The sequence below is a fragment of the Xyrauchen texanus genome, chromosome 10, assembly GCF_025860055.1.
Source record: "Xyrauchen texanus isolate HMW12.3.18 chromosome 10, RBS_HiC_50CHRs, whole genome shotgun sequence".
Classification (NCBI taxonomy): Eukaryota; Metazoa; Chordata; class Actinopteri; order Cypriniformes; family Catostomidae; genus Xyrauchen; species Xyrauchen texanus.
Genome location: NC_068285.1, coordinates 11,619,765 through 11,634,284, shown reverse-complemented (window position 1 = coordinate 11,634,284; position 14,520 = coordinate 11,619,765). Strand labels below are relative to the sequence as shown.

The 14,520-nt window shown below is 39.7% G+C and overlaps 1 protein-coding gene across 4 annotated transcripts in view; it reads right to left on the bottom strand.

The window, feature by feature from the left end:
* LOC127650553 (trafficking protein particle complex subunit 9-like) overlaps window positions 1-14,520 on the bottom strand; it is a 245,150-nt gene that overhangs the window by 165,670 nt on the left and 64,960 nt on the right. For all 4 annotated transcript variants that reach the window (XM_052136035.1, XM_052136037.1, XM_052136036.1 and 1 more), the window contains 4 exons: window positions 9,894-9,979; window positions 4,822-4,948; window positions 3,854-3,986; window positions 1,075-1,226 (listed from right to left, as the gene is read on the bottom strand). In XM_052136035.1, coding sequence (XP_051991995.1) covers window positions 1,075-1,226; window positions 3,854-3,986; window positions 4,822-4,948; window positions 9,894-9,979 — 498 coding nt within the window. The remainder of the gene's footprint in view (window positions 1-1,074; window positions 1,227-3,853; window positions 3,987-4,821; window positions 4,949-9,893; window positions 9,980-14,520) is intronic.

Here is a 14,520-nt window from a genome sequence, read left to right as displayed (position 1 = left end):
ACTCCTCGAGAAGCACACAGGAAACTCGCCTTGCAATTGATTTCAATACAGACAATACAAGAGAAACAAAACGATACTCTAAATATGCAAAACAATTTAATATATATAAAACACAAATTTTTTTGAGTAAAATATTTGGTTTCAACTTCTTTTTTTTTATGTATTCATGTGTCAAACACAAAACAGTCATGTCTTGCTCGCTTATAGTTTCTGTTAGACTGTAGCCACGGCTGGACTGGTAATCTGGCATACCGGGCATTTTCCAGGTGGGCCGACGCACTTTGGGGGCCGATCAGGGACAGACTGGCCATCTGGAGAACCGAGCAGGACAGTGGGTCGGCCGCGAAACGGGCCGCGATAAGCAAAAATGAGCCGCGACGTTATGCAGAAAGGACCCCAAATAGGCTCCGCAATACGCCGAAAAGGACAGCGAACATCCCCACAAAAATGTCGGCTTGTATGTGCGCACATTAAATGTCCACAGTGCATTCTGCGTGTTTCGCTCATCACCTGCATTGTGGACACAAAACGCTCTGAGTTCTTGCCATTTTCCATTTCGCGCAAATCCAAATACACCGAGACACCTTTTGTGCACACAATTGCTGTTGTCATATACAACAAGTGCAAATGAATCATGTGATCCATGACTAGTCAACAAAGACCAAACATGTACTGCAACAATTAATCAATTAAATAATTGCTAATAAATAAATAAATAATCAATCGATTAGCCAGAAATGTGAGCACCGTCAGTGTTGTAACTTTACACTGGCAAAAAATGTGTTTACATGGTAAAATGTATTTAATGGCTGAGAAAGAGTGAAGTGGAAATATAACAACTGCACTGTAAAATTTTTACTTTAACATTTTACCTTTCTTTTTTTACAAATATTATTGTAATTTTGTTTTATTATTATTATTTTAAAAATAAAATATGATTTTTTTTTTATTAAGTACAAGAAACAAAATAAATCGATCAATCCAAGAAATAACAAGAAATCTAATTTTTTAATAATTGTTAGTTGCAGCACTGGACCAAACACATCGAACAGAACCCCTTGTGTGTGCACATACCTTTAGTGCTGAGTGTTTTAAACGTCAGCTCCAGTGTGTTCAGCGTCTCTGTGCCGATGTTCTCCAGCGTGATGGTCAGTTCTTGTGTTTCTCCGTTAAATAGTTGTAGGGACACACTGCTGGACAGATCTTCACTGGACAAATGAGCAGACCTGAACTCAGATAAAAAAAAACAAAAAGAACGCCTTCATGACCACTCAGGTTCAACAAGAAAACAAATACTAACTTCATTACGTTTCAATAGTGTGAAAGCATCCAAGCGAATTTTCAAGAAGGATCTCTCAAGTATCTATACCAGCGCACTCGGTCACTTTTTTGTTGGCGTAATTTTGGACTTACAGTGACACCTAGCTGCGTGGATGCAGCATAATTTAACCATTTTTCAGTTACAGATGCATTTGTAGAAAATCATTATTCACAAATGAAAGTGTCCAATAACAGGACAGTCCCTGAGAATAAGCGAGTAGTAGTCGGTTGGTCTTGTGATCTCAACAATGGCCGCCCCCATGAGAGGACCCTCTTCATGTACATTTAAACAGCTTTCATAAGGTTACTGATACTGTATGACTGGATTCTTCATCTCGTGAGTGTGGTCATGATTTCATACATATGTTTACAAAATACAATTAATTTATTTTGGAGTAAAACTTTTTTTTTTTTAATGGGAAACAATTACTGAGTGTGCCTTTAACATGCAAGCCGTTTGCAGGTTGACTTACCCGAAAATGGTAAATACTGTGTCTTTGTGACACTATCAAGGCATCGCTCTGTTTGTTTAAGCATCCCAAACATTCCGACACAGCCACATTGGCTCAACCAATGGCTTATGTTTAGGGTGGGACTATCTGTTTATCCAAACATTTGCAGATGGGAAGTGTATTTGGAAAATCTGTCTGAAAACAATCATTGTTGCAAATTTTGGTGATGCAAAAATGACACACTTGAGCTTTAAATGATAATTTGTTTGTTGATTTGGCAAGCTACACCAACACAATTCAAGATAAAACAGATTTGAAGGAAAAACGAATACCAAAAAAATTGAGACTTCATCTTTGGCGTTATTATAATGACTTGCAAATATCAAACTTCAGATATCTTGAGAATAGCTTGCGGCAGAACTGTTATATAAACGCTCCATTAAGACATCGTGTCATCCATGTTCATTCCCATTAATCTTCCTTCAGAGTCGATTTCTTCTTTTAGTTTCTGTAGAGAACTGCCAGCTAATCTTTTAGAAGTTTTAACTCATTTGGTAACATCTTCACTCCCCTTTGCTTTTGCTTGAGAACTTTTTATTCAAGCTCTGTGATGTTTGGCTCCCAAAAGAAGATCAGTCAGAATGTGGGCATCATTTTGGTTTTTGTTGGTTTTGAAGCATTTGCACTATTTTTTTTTTAACTTATACTTCGGGTCTACTTTATTTTTCTGTGTGCTGATCCATCTTGCATGTCTAGATAAACTGCCAAGCACATGGAAAATTGTGCAAGATGTAGCGGCATGCCAAAAAACAATGTATATTTTGGCAAAGTGGTGTTCCTAAAAACCACTAAACATGTGCATGCATATTTGCCACTAAGAGTGATAATGTACAGTCAGCCAGTGGGGCTAATGTGGCTCATGTGGTAGAGCGGGTTGGTGGTTTGATTCCCGGTCCACACGACTCCACGTGCCAAATTGTCCTTGGGCAAGACACTGAACCCCAAGATGCTCCCAATGGCAGGCTAGCACCTTGCATGGCAGCTCTGCCATCATTGGTGTGTAGATATGTGTGTGACTGGGTGAATGAGATGCAGTGTAAAGCAATTTGAATACCGCTAAGGTTAAAAAAGTGCTATATATAAATGCAGACCATTTACGTCATTGTTGAAGAGAAAAAAAAAACGAAACAGGGTGACCCGATCACCTTATCAGGGTTTATTTTGCACAATAACTGGCTGACTGTAAAATATCCCTTTAAATTAGATTTACACAAATTTTGTTGTGTGCTGATAAGTTGCAAACACTTTAGCAATGCCAATGTACTATCATTTGCCATTAAAGTGAAACTAAAAAGCAAAGAGAGAGAATGAGAGGCGGAAAATGAGAAAAATACGCTGCTGGTTTTGAAAAATAAAGCAGATATCAACTATTACTACAGTATGACAGCAGTTACAGTGGGGGAGGTTAAAATCACTGTCACCCCAGCACACTTAAAACACACTCTCCCACACACACTCTCTCTCACACACACACACACACACACACAGCTCTCCCTAGATACCTTAACACTGCAGTCTATTGTTTCATAATCTGTACTCTCACACACACACACATTGGTTTCCAGTGCTGTCGGATGATGAGATACATTTCTGCACAACTCAAAGACTCAGAGGTAGCTCTTTTTAAAGTTCTGTAGCCATAATGATGTATATATGTATATAAATGATGCATATATGATGTGATAATGAGTTCTCCGAGGTATCCAAGCTACAACATGTTTAAGTTGAACAGCACCTGATTTGGCATCAGCCTTTAAATGAAAAATTCAAGGACAGAAAATAATAATATTAGTGTTACTATATATATGTAATTGTATCGTATCCCATATACAGGGCTGTGTAGATTTCAAAATATTAAAATGAAGAAAAATAAATAAATAAATAAAAGTTACCCAAAAGCAATGTGAATGACTGGTGGAGAGCATGCCAAGATGCATGCCAAGCTGTATATATATATAAGCTCATTTTAATTGAATTTAAGTGAACTGAGAGAGAGAGAGAGGGTAGAGAAGAGAAGAGACCTTGGTAAGGACGTGCAGAGTTGTAGCCGTGGGAGTGACGGCACCACCTCCACCATACAGCCACTGCTCTTCACCCCGCTCAGGCCCTCCAGGAGACAGTCACTGCTCACCCCAAACACTGATGTGTGGTAACCTGCTCAACACACATAAAACCAATACAATTACATGAAATCATCCAACGAAACAGATTTAGAAAACAAAATCCTCCAATGTTTCATAATCACAGACTGCACTAATGAAATCCAGTAAAGGCAAGTAGAGCTCATTAAAGTCCTCTAAAACACTGTCATGGTTTGTAGACTTTAAGAAGTGGCCACAAGACAGGGATAATTTAATTTATCCTTTTTTAATGAGGACATATTTAGCTTATTTATTAAAGAAGAGAAAAGCTTGACTTGTTATGAGGCAGCGTTGATTTCTGTTATTCTGTTTCTGTTCACTGAATTATTGCCCAGAATAAATGTTAAGCACAAAATAATCTATCATTTTATTTTCTGACTCCAATGCTGTATCAGTTCTGGAACAGTCTGGCTATTAGTTAAAGACAATGATAAAAACAACTATTCAACAACAAGTTACTGTAGTAATAACTACAAGTATAAAAAACATTTACATTTATGCATTTGGCAGACGCTTTTATCCAAAGCGACTTAGTGGCATTATTACAGGGACAATCCCCCCGGAGCAACCTGGAGTTAAGGGTCTTGCTCAAGGACACAATGGTGGTGGCTGTGGGGATCGAACCAGCAACCTTTTGATTAACAGTTATGTGCTTTAGCCCACTATGCCACCATACAATCAAAAAAATAAATAAATAAACAAATATTATAAATAAAAAAATCATAATCATTCATCAAAATCTAATATGTGTGGGTGCAAAGTAATAGCTTACACCATTAATATCATAGCCTGCCATGTTTTACAGCCACGGCCAAATTTAACAATCAAATCCCAGTTGTTAAACTCACCGTTGACTGTGATGTTTCCTGCGGTGCGTGGAACTCCAACCAAAGTAACCGGGTAGAGGCCAGACTCAGCTGGCAATGACAAAGCAGCAGGCAGCGACTCGAAATCTACACCTGATGTCAACAGACCCTGATGCACACAAACACACAGAGAGAGAAAAAGTTTAAGTTAAACTCACACAGCAGAAAAGGGTCATAGATTTCAAATCTATCGATCTATCTCTCTCTCTCATATATATGTATACACACACACACCGATCTGTCTTCTCATTGTTTTGTTTTTTACACTAAGCATCACATAATCAATCATCTTGATATCTGATATGGAAGAGTTCCCAGCATGCTCTCCCTATTACCCATGGAGAAAATTGCTCTTGTTCACAGCACTACAGAGAAAGGAAACAACGTTACTGAAATCACAGTGGTGGATGAGAGCGAGAGACAGAGACGGATTAAAAACAGGACGTTTACACCCTCGTTGCGGAGGTGAAGACGATAAGTACCAAACCCCCAAAAAAATGTTGCTACTCTCTGCTGAGAATTTACCTGCTTTATATTCAAACACAGATCGACTCCATACAATGTAGTTTATGGGTTTTTTTTTTTCATATTTGGCCGAATGAAACCATTAAAAGCCAGACTCAAGAAACAGGAACATCGAAAAAGACACCTTTAAAGGTTACAATTAGCTCAGCATCTCTCATACTGTAGAGTCCAATGTCACTTTGAAACTAAACCGCTACCTAAAGAGAACTTTCTATAAGCCCTTAAAGGGATAGTTCACACACAAATGAAAACTTTGTGATAATGTACACACTCATGTCATTCCAGACACATAACTTCATTTCTTAGGCAGAACACCAAGACAAGAATAAAGGGTGTTTATATGAGAAATAAAGACAAACAAGAACAAGAATAAAAGATATTTGAGAAATGCTAACCAATGTAGCTTTTAGCATCATACAGAAAGCTCCAAATATTTTATTTTCTGCCTCATTCTATGAACAGAATCTACATGTGATCAGAAAACGATGTTGTTGTAGACACTCTGTGAGGTTTTGAAATAAGTTTGGAGCAGCAGAAATAGTTAAACTTGTGTAAGTGGTCATGAACATTTAGCTTTATGCTAAGCTAAAGGACCATTTCTAGCCCTTATTATAAAAATATAAATATAAATTGATCAATTGTCACACATTATACACACATTTCTGCATATACATGGTGAAATTATTTATTTTTCACATATCCCAGCTAAGCTGGGGTCAGAGTGCAGGGTCAGCCATGATACAGCACATAATTTGCTAACTTTCGTAAGACTTTAGGTATTATGGCAAATATTATATTCTTAATGAGAATTTTTTAATTGTTTTCCGATATAAATTCCTAAAAATCCTGAAGATAAATTGACTTCAAGTAACACTACATATTAAAACTTTTTGCAGAGAATGTATTTTATTATACCATTATTTTATTTATTATACAGTACTGGCAAATTGTTTACTTGCACTTATTGTCAAAACAACTAGTGCGGAAGTAATCCAAAGTATTCTGTTTACATTACTGGCCTTAAGTAATCAGAAGACTATATTACAAATGACATTTTACAGCATGTATTGTTTAATCTGTAAAGGAATACTGTTGAAAAGATTAAGATTCAACTTTATTGCCATTGTGCAGAGTACAGGTACAGAGCCAATGAAATGCAGTTGTTTTTGGATATCCCAACTAAGCTGGGGGCAGAGCGCAGGGTCAGCCATGAAACAGCGCCCCTGGAGCAGATAGGGTCAAGGGCCTTGCACAAGGGCCCAACAGTGGTATCTTGGCGGTGCTGGGGCTTGAACCCCTGACCTTTCGGTCAGTAACCCAGAGCCTTAACTGCTGAGCCACCACTGGCCCAGCAAAAAAATGCCATTAAAGGTGCCCTTCCAATGCTGTATGCGTGTTAATGCAAGAACTTGCATTGTTTAGCGTTAAAAAAACATCAAACATGTAACAGTTGAGTGACGCTAAAATTGCTTATAGCACCTTTAATGCTATTTTGTTAAAGACTGACAGCAGAACCGTATACAAGAGAGCTGCAAAGATGTCTTCCTCATTCAAACTCTGTTGAGCAGAATTTATATTAAGCCACAAAATAAAGCAATTAAGGATTTTGGGTTTTGTATAGTCAACCCTTAATTAGTCATTGGGTACAATGGGAGACATGATTAGCTCTTTAGTGCGCTGAAGCCTGGCTGTGAGTGCCTAACCTGTAAAACACTCTACTGTCTTAAACCTGCGGCTCATATTTTGTGGGCCCTATTTTAAAATAACTCATTTGCATTCCTTCTTGAAAAGGTTAATTAGCTTGACAGCTAATGCTAACAATCTGTTATTATCTGTCCTGGACATCCAACAGTGGGTTTTCAGCAGCTGGTACAAAGACCCAGTGGAAATATTTGCTCTTCTGAGTCTTTTATTATTTAAAATTGTGCAACCCATTTTCAAAAGCACCATGCCATTATCACAGGCACTTAATTAAACTGAGGCCAGAATGAAATTAATAGCTACAGGAGAAATATTTACAAAGCATGGACTGAAAATAAAATTTCTTTCCATTAAGAAAGAGTTTGAGCTTTAAACTTTTGTGTATTCAGAGCGATGGCACACATGCTTGTGCCCATCCCATGGAAAGTGATTTATTAGTAGGATTAATAAAAAATTTCAGATGTGTTTTATTTTTTTTTAATTGAACACTGTCCTACAAACACTTGGTGGAACACATAGAAATCTCAACATGTCCAGCAAGATGGATATCATATGGCCAAAATTGCAGGTACGTACGTTACTTCCTTGGGCAACGAGGCTACACCTGGGAGCAGCAGGGCTGCATCTTGACGAGGCACATACTGTCGCTGGAAGAAAAGCGTCAAAGGAATTTCCAGGTTTTATAATCTCGATGACACCATGATTGGGAGGCGCGTTCTGTTGGGCGTCTCATCCAACAGGAGTTGAGAGTTTGAACCTTCAGAATTTCACACATAGGTGTAAAGTGAGCAAGGCTTCATGGGATCTGTAGTTTGTTTTGGACTCCCTATGTTTGATTTTGGTGCCGATGTTGTGGCTGTGAGGCTTCTAGTGTTCCTACATGCCGCAGTCAGGCTTTATGATGGTTTGTAGGCCTACCTTTGTCTCTTATCAGAGTACATGTGGCCCAACAGGATTGAATTGCACAGGTGATGAGCAGTGCCTGGTTTCCTCCAGACATGATGCTTGGAATTGAGGCCAAACAGTTCAGTCCTCATTTCATTAGACCAGAGAATCTTGTTTTTCACAGAGAGTATTTTAGGTGCTTTCATGTGTCTTGCACTGGTGAGAGGCTTCTGTCTGGCCCCTCAGCCATAAAGCCCAGATTGGTGGGGTGTTGCATTGATGGTTGTCCTTCTGCAAGTTTCTCCCATCTCCACACATGATCTCTGGAGCTCAACCTGAGTGACCATCAAGTTCTTGGTCTCCTCTTTTTTTGCTCAGTCAGCTCTAGTAAGAGTCCTGGTGGTTCCAAACGTCTTACATTTAAGAATTATGGAGGCTACTGTGCTCTTGGAAACCTTCAATGCAGCCAAAACTTGTTTGTAGCCTTCCCCAGATCACCTTGACACAATCCTGTCTCTGAGCTCTGCAGGCAGTTCCTTTGATCTCATGGCTTGGTTTTTGCTCTAATATGCATTTTCAGCTGTGAGACCTTATAAAGACAGGTGCCATTCCAAATCATGTCCAAACAATTGATTTTGCCACAGATGGACTCCAATCAAAGACTAGAAACATCTCAAAGATGATCCAGAGAAATGGGAAGCACCTGAGCTAAATTGCAAGTGTTACAGCAAAGGGTCTGCAAATACTGCAACATAACAAAATGTGAAAAAAAATGAAGGATCTGAATACTTTATAAATGCACTGTATATATACACACCTCTTCAAAAAACTCCCTGGTGGGAAAGGGTGAAAAAAAACTTCTGGATTGGATTTTATACATAAAAAGGCCTACACCTTTGCCCTCACTCGTAGATCTGTAGGGTTGTATTGGTCTAATGGTTATGGATCTGTGCTGCTTTCACAAAAAGTTGTGGATTCAATCCAAGAGTCACTACTATCAGAATTCTGCTCCATCACTGGTTTCATTTCTTTCCTCAGGAGTAAAACACAGACTGATGCCATCTTGTTAGAAGTCTTTTTAGGTGAAAAAAGGGTTTTCGGTTCCTTTTACAGTTCAGACCAAACCTGCTGACAAAATGGTGAACTGACAAAAAAGAAATAAATGCATCCCTGTTTTAAAGGGCTTCATGAACAAATGGTGCAACCATTAATTCTGTGACATCTCTGTAGTGCTCAATGCAATTCTTAAGCAACCCAAAAAGAAGCATAAAATAATAACATAAGAGCTCTTTTTCTTGCCGTTCTCTCTGACAGTGATGTGCACGGGGACATAAAGAGTAATATTTTAATGCCTCTGCAGTGGTCTCCCGAAGAAAGATTTTGTTCTAAACTGTGATAAGGACATTAAAGTGTCTTTATAAAGGTAATTAAACTAAAGAGCACATGCACTTTAGCAAGCTGAAATCCAAAGATGAAGGCGTCCACTTATATAATGTACTCCCTTCTCCTTCACGCGCGCGCGCACACACACACACGTGCACTCACACGCGCACACACACACACACACACACACACACACACACACACACACACACACACACACACTATCTGTCATCTTTTTTTCCCACTAATACAATTTTTCAATTTTTAATGACTATAATTAATTATTTAATGTTTAAATATACTGAAAGGAAAGGGAAAAAAGGACAAGGAAAAGAAAAAGACAACGATCTAAAAACAAAAAAACAATCAAATAAAACAACAAAAACCAAACAAACCAAAAGCCAAAACAAAAAAACAAAACAAAACACCCAAATCAAGACATTTAAACAAAACCATACACAAACCAACCAAAACAACAAAACACTGAGCATTATTCATGGTAAAAAGAAACATCATATAGAACATTTGTTTGTTTGTAAGTGAATGGAGTTGATGCTCACCATATTCTCTACACGTAGCTCAAATGGCATAGGGTTATAGACCATAAACTGCACCTCACACACGTCACCCTGCACCCACTGGAAATCTGCAATCAAATACATCGAAACATTGATCAAAAGTGGCACAGTGTGTAAACAATGTGTTTATATTATATATAAACACAGTATACAGTGTGTTTATAAACTCAGCAAAAAAAGATAAATCCTCTCTTTTTCAACTACTTTTAGTTTCACAGACAAGTGACTAACAGATATGGAATAATGCGTCCCTGAAAAAAGGAGGGGGGTCAAAATCCAAAGTAACAGTCAGTAGCACCAGCTGCATTAAGTACTGCAGTGAATCTCCTCCTCATGGACTGCACCAGATTTGCCAGTTCTTGCTGTGAGATGTTACCCCACTCTTCCACCAAAGCACTAGCAAGTTCCCAGACATTTCTGGGGGAATGGCCCTAGCCCTCACCCTCCGATCCAACAGATCTCTGACGTGCTCAATGGGATTGCGATCCGGGCTCTTCACTGGCCATGGCAGAAGACTGACATTCCTGTCTTGCAGGAAATCATGCACAGAACGAGTAGTATGGCTGGTGACATTGTCATGCTGGAGGGTCATGTCAGGATGACATGAGGGAGGAGGATGTCTTACCTGTAGCGCGCAGCGTTGAGATTGCCTGCCATGACAACAAGCTCAGTCCAATGATGTTGTGACATGCCCCAGACCATGACGGACCCTCCACCTCCAAAATCGATCCCGCTCCAGAGTCCAGGCCTCAGTGTAACGCTCATTCCTTCGACGATAAACACAAGCCTGACCATCACCCTTGGTGAGACAAAACCACACCTCGTCAGTGAAGAGCACATTTTGCCAGTCCTGTCTGGTCCAGTGAAGGTGGGTTTGTGCCCATAGGTGACGTTGTTGCTGGTGATGTCTGGTAAGGTCCTGTCTTAAAACAGGCCTACAAGCCCTCAGTCCAGCCTCTCTCAGCCTGTTGCGGACAGTCTGAGCACTGATGGATGGATTGTGCATTCCTGGTGTAACTTCGGCAGTTGTTGTTGCCATCCTGTACCTGTCCCGCAGGTGTGATATTCGGATGTACCAATCCTGTGCAGGTGTTGTTACACATGGTCTGCCACTGCGAGGATAATCAGCTGTCCTTCCTGTCTCCCTGTAGCTGAGTCTTCAGCGTCTCACAGTATGGACATTGCAATTAATTGCCCTGGCCACATCTGCAGTCCTCATGCCTCCATGCAGCATGCCTAAGGCACGTTCCAGATGAGCAACGACCCTGGGCATCTTTCTTTTGGTGTTTTTCAGAGTCAGTAGAAAGGTCTCTTTAGTGTCCAAAGTTTTTACATTTATATTTACATTTATGCATTTGGCATAAATATCCAAGTCGCTTTTATCCAAAGTGACTTACAGTGCACTTATTACAGGGACAATTCCCCCCGGAGCGACCTGGAGTTAAGTGCCTTGCTCAAAGACACAATGGTGGTGGCTGTGGGGATCGAACCACTGACCTTCTGATTACCAGATTACCAGTTAATGTGCTTTAGACCACTACACCACCACCACTCCACCGTCTGTAAGCTGTTGGTAGCTCAGCGAGTTCCTACCATCCCTGGAGTCGCGAGTTCGAATCTAGAGTGTGCTGAGTGACTCCAGCCAGGTCTCCTAAGCAACCAAATTGGCCCGGTTGCTAGGGAGGGTAGTGTCACATGGGGTAACCTCCTCGTGGTCACTATAATGTGGATCTCGCTCTCGGTGGGATGTGTGGTGAGTTGTGCTTGGGTGCCGTGGAGGATAGCGTGAAGCCTTCACACGTGCTACGTCTCCTTGGTAATGCGCTCACCAAGCCACGTAATAAGATGCCCAGATTGACCGTCTCAGACGTTGGGGCATCTGAGTTTTGTCCTCCGCCACCCGGATTGTGGCGAGTCACTATGCCACCACGAGGACTTGGAGCGCATTGGGAATTGCGTTCCACAGGTGCATGTTTATTAATTGTTTATTGTTCATCGAACAAGAATGGAAAACCTTATTTAAACCCTTTACAATAAAGATCAGTAAAGTTATTTGGATTTTTACAAAATTATCTTTAAAATACAGTGTCCTGAAAAAGGGACGTTTCTTTTTTTGCTGAGATTATTTAGAAAAAAACTAAAACATGTCCATCTCTGAAACTTAAGAAGATTCATTGATGATGACAGGCCTAATCGATAATGCCAGCCTGCCTGCCAGTTTCCAGAATATTTTTATTTTTATTTTTAAAATTAAAAAATAAATCTGTCAATCTGATTAAATGCATCACCAGCTGCAATATTTAATTTTCATACTTGGGGTCTTTAATAAACACAACGACAACCTTGTATGAGAATCTTTCTTAATACACATGGCCAAAAGTATGTGGACACCCAAACACCACTCCCAATGTGCTTGTTAAATCATTTTTAATGTAATATCAGAATTGTCAGCTGAATTTTGACCTTCATTTGAGCAGAAATCCAGACTTAGGAGCCAATGCAATGGAGCATTTTCCATTAAACCAGAGACGGAATCTGATACTGATTAAGTGTTTCCAAACAATGGCCCTTCATTCCCTCAGGGAGGAGATATATTCACTGTATTATCTACAGTATGCTCAGAGATTTCACGCTCAAATTAACCGCAGCCCCGTCTCACACTAATAATCCGTCGCTGCCGAAAGCCATATGGAGTTCATAACGCATCAATTATTTTCAAAGAATGAAAACCAAGAATTCTTGTCCGTCGTCTTTGAAAGACAGTGTAGGTTACGGTCAATGTTGCTGATGAATTCCATGAATTGTTGATTTAGTGTGTATTTGGAACTGTTTGGTCATTGCTGTGATATGCTGCCTTTAGTATATCCGATCTCTATGACCCTTTGAATTAAACAGCATTACATCAGGTTGGATGTTAATGATATCATCATTGGTAATTCCAAAATTATCCTTTTGTGTTTCAATAAAACAATTATGGAACTGTTTGTAAAGTTATGATACTGAGTGAGTAATGACAAAATTTTACTTTCTGGGTGAATTATTCCATTAACTTTTTCAAACAACTTGTTTTTGCTGCTTAGGCTATGTCTACATTAATCCAGACACATTTAAAAATGGCATCATCGTTTTCTAAATGCTCGAAAACGCATGACAATGCTTAAATCCCCTCTCTGCGCATATGACAAATCGCCATTGCATGTACGGTTTAAAACGCAATTGTCCTCGTGTTCCGTCACCGGACACCAATTCAGAGTAAACTTCCCCTCGCTTTTGAAGGCATGCATTGTTAATGTTGTACAAAGTAACACTTATCTTTAACAACGCTATCAAAGTGAATATCAGGCACAACAGAGTTGCCATTACACGGGTCACCATCTTGAATGTTGTGGTTGAATGGAGAGCGAGATCCACATTATAGCGACCAAGAGGAGGTTAACCCATGTGACTCTACCCTCCCTAGCAACCGGGCAAATTTGGTTGCTTGGGAAACCTGGCTGGAGTCACTCAGCACACTCTAGATTCGAACTCACGACTCCAGGGGTGGTAGTCAGTGTCTTTACTCGCTGAGCTACCCAGGCCCCTAAAAGATGCTTTTTTTTCTTTTTTTTTTAATGTATTAAGTGAGAACGTGGCCTTAGTTTCAATGCAATGTGGAAGTGGACTAGGGGAGGGAGTTTATATAATGTCTACAGTACATTGTAACTAAAAGTCTTTTACTTCAAAAAGATTAAGAAAAATATAATTTTCCATGATGCATCACATTTAAGAGACACCACACTGAAAAGTCTCTCAACCCATAAACTCAGTTCCAAATTCGGGGGGTGGGGTTCATTTCCGTCAGTAATATATTAATCCACTCCCGAATCAGTGCATAAATCCAGTTTGAACGTGCCGTTGGACTACACTGAATTTACGGAGAGTAAACTCTAGTTCCTACTCCTGAGGGAAATTAAAGCAGGGTTGAAAAAGGAGCGTCTATAACAGATGCCGTGATGTCCAAGGCAAAGGATGGCTTTTCCATATGATGAATGCTTCAGAATGAAGCGGAGACCTCTGAAGAGATGAAACACTGATAGGACAGGGCAGGCCAGACCAAGCCAGGCCAATTAAATGTAATATCACCCTAAAGGGATAAGCCCAGGGGCTGAATGAAGCGTTTCATTTGAGTTGGATGGCAGACAGAGGCCCCGTGGCACAACTGTGAGGAGTAAGCAGAATTATGGGTAGGCTTATGGAAACCAGAGGCTATGAGGTCGTGACTAAAGCCAAAACAATGAGACAAGAAATTCACCTGTTTAATGTTTAAAGTCAAGACAAAATGGCATTAACAGCATTAAATTACTGCACCAACTATTGGCAATATTTTAGAAATGATGGATTACCTAAATAGTAACAATGGCTGTCTAGCCTTTTGGCATTATTTGTAGATGATATTAGCTGAAATGAACTTAGCGAAAATGTGCACTGATGAATTGTGCACTATAAGCCAATAACTACTGCAGTATTAAGAAAGTAAATAACGAGTCGGTTTGATTTCATGTTGACTTTAAATATGTATTCATCTATTTCCATCGTTTTTTGTTGGCTTGTTCATGGATTCGCTGTAAAT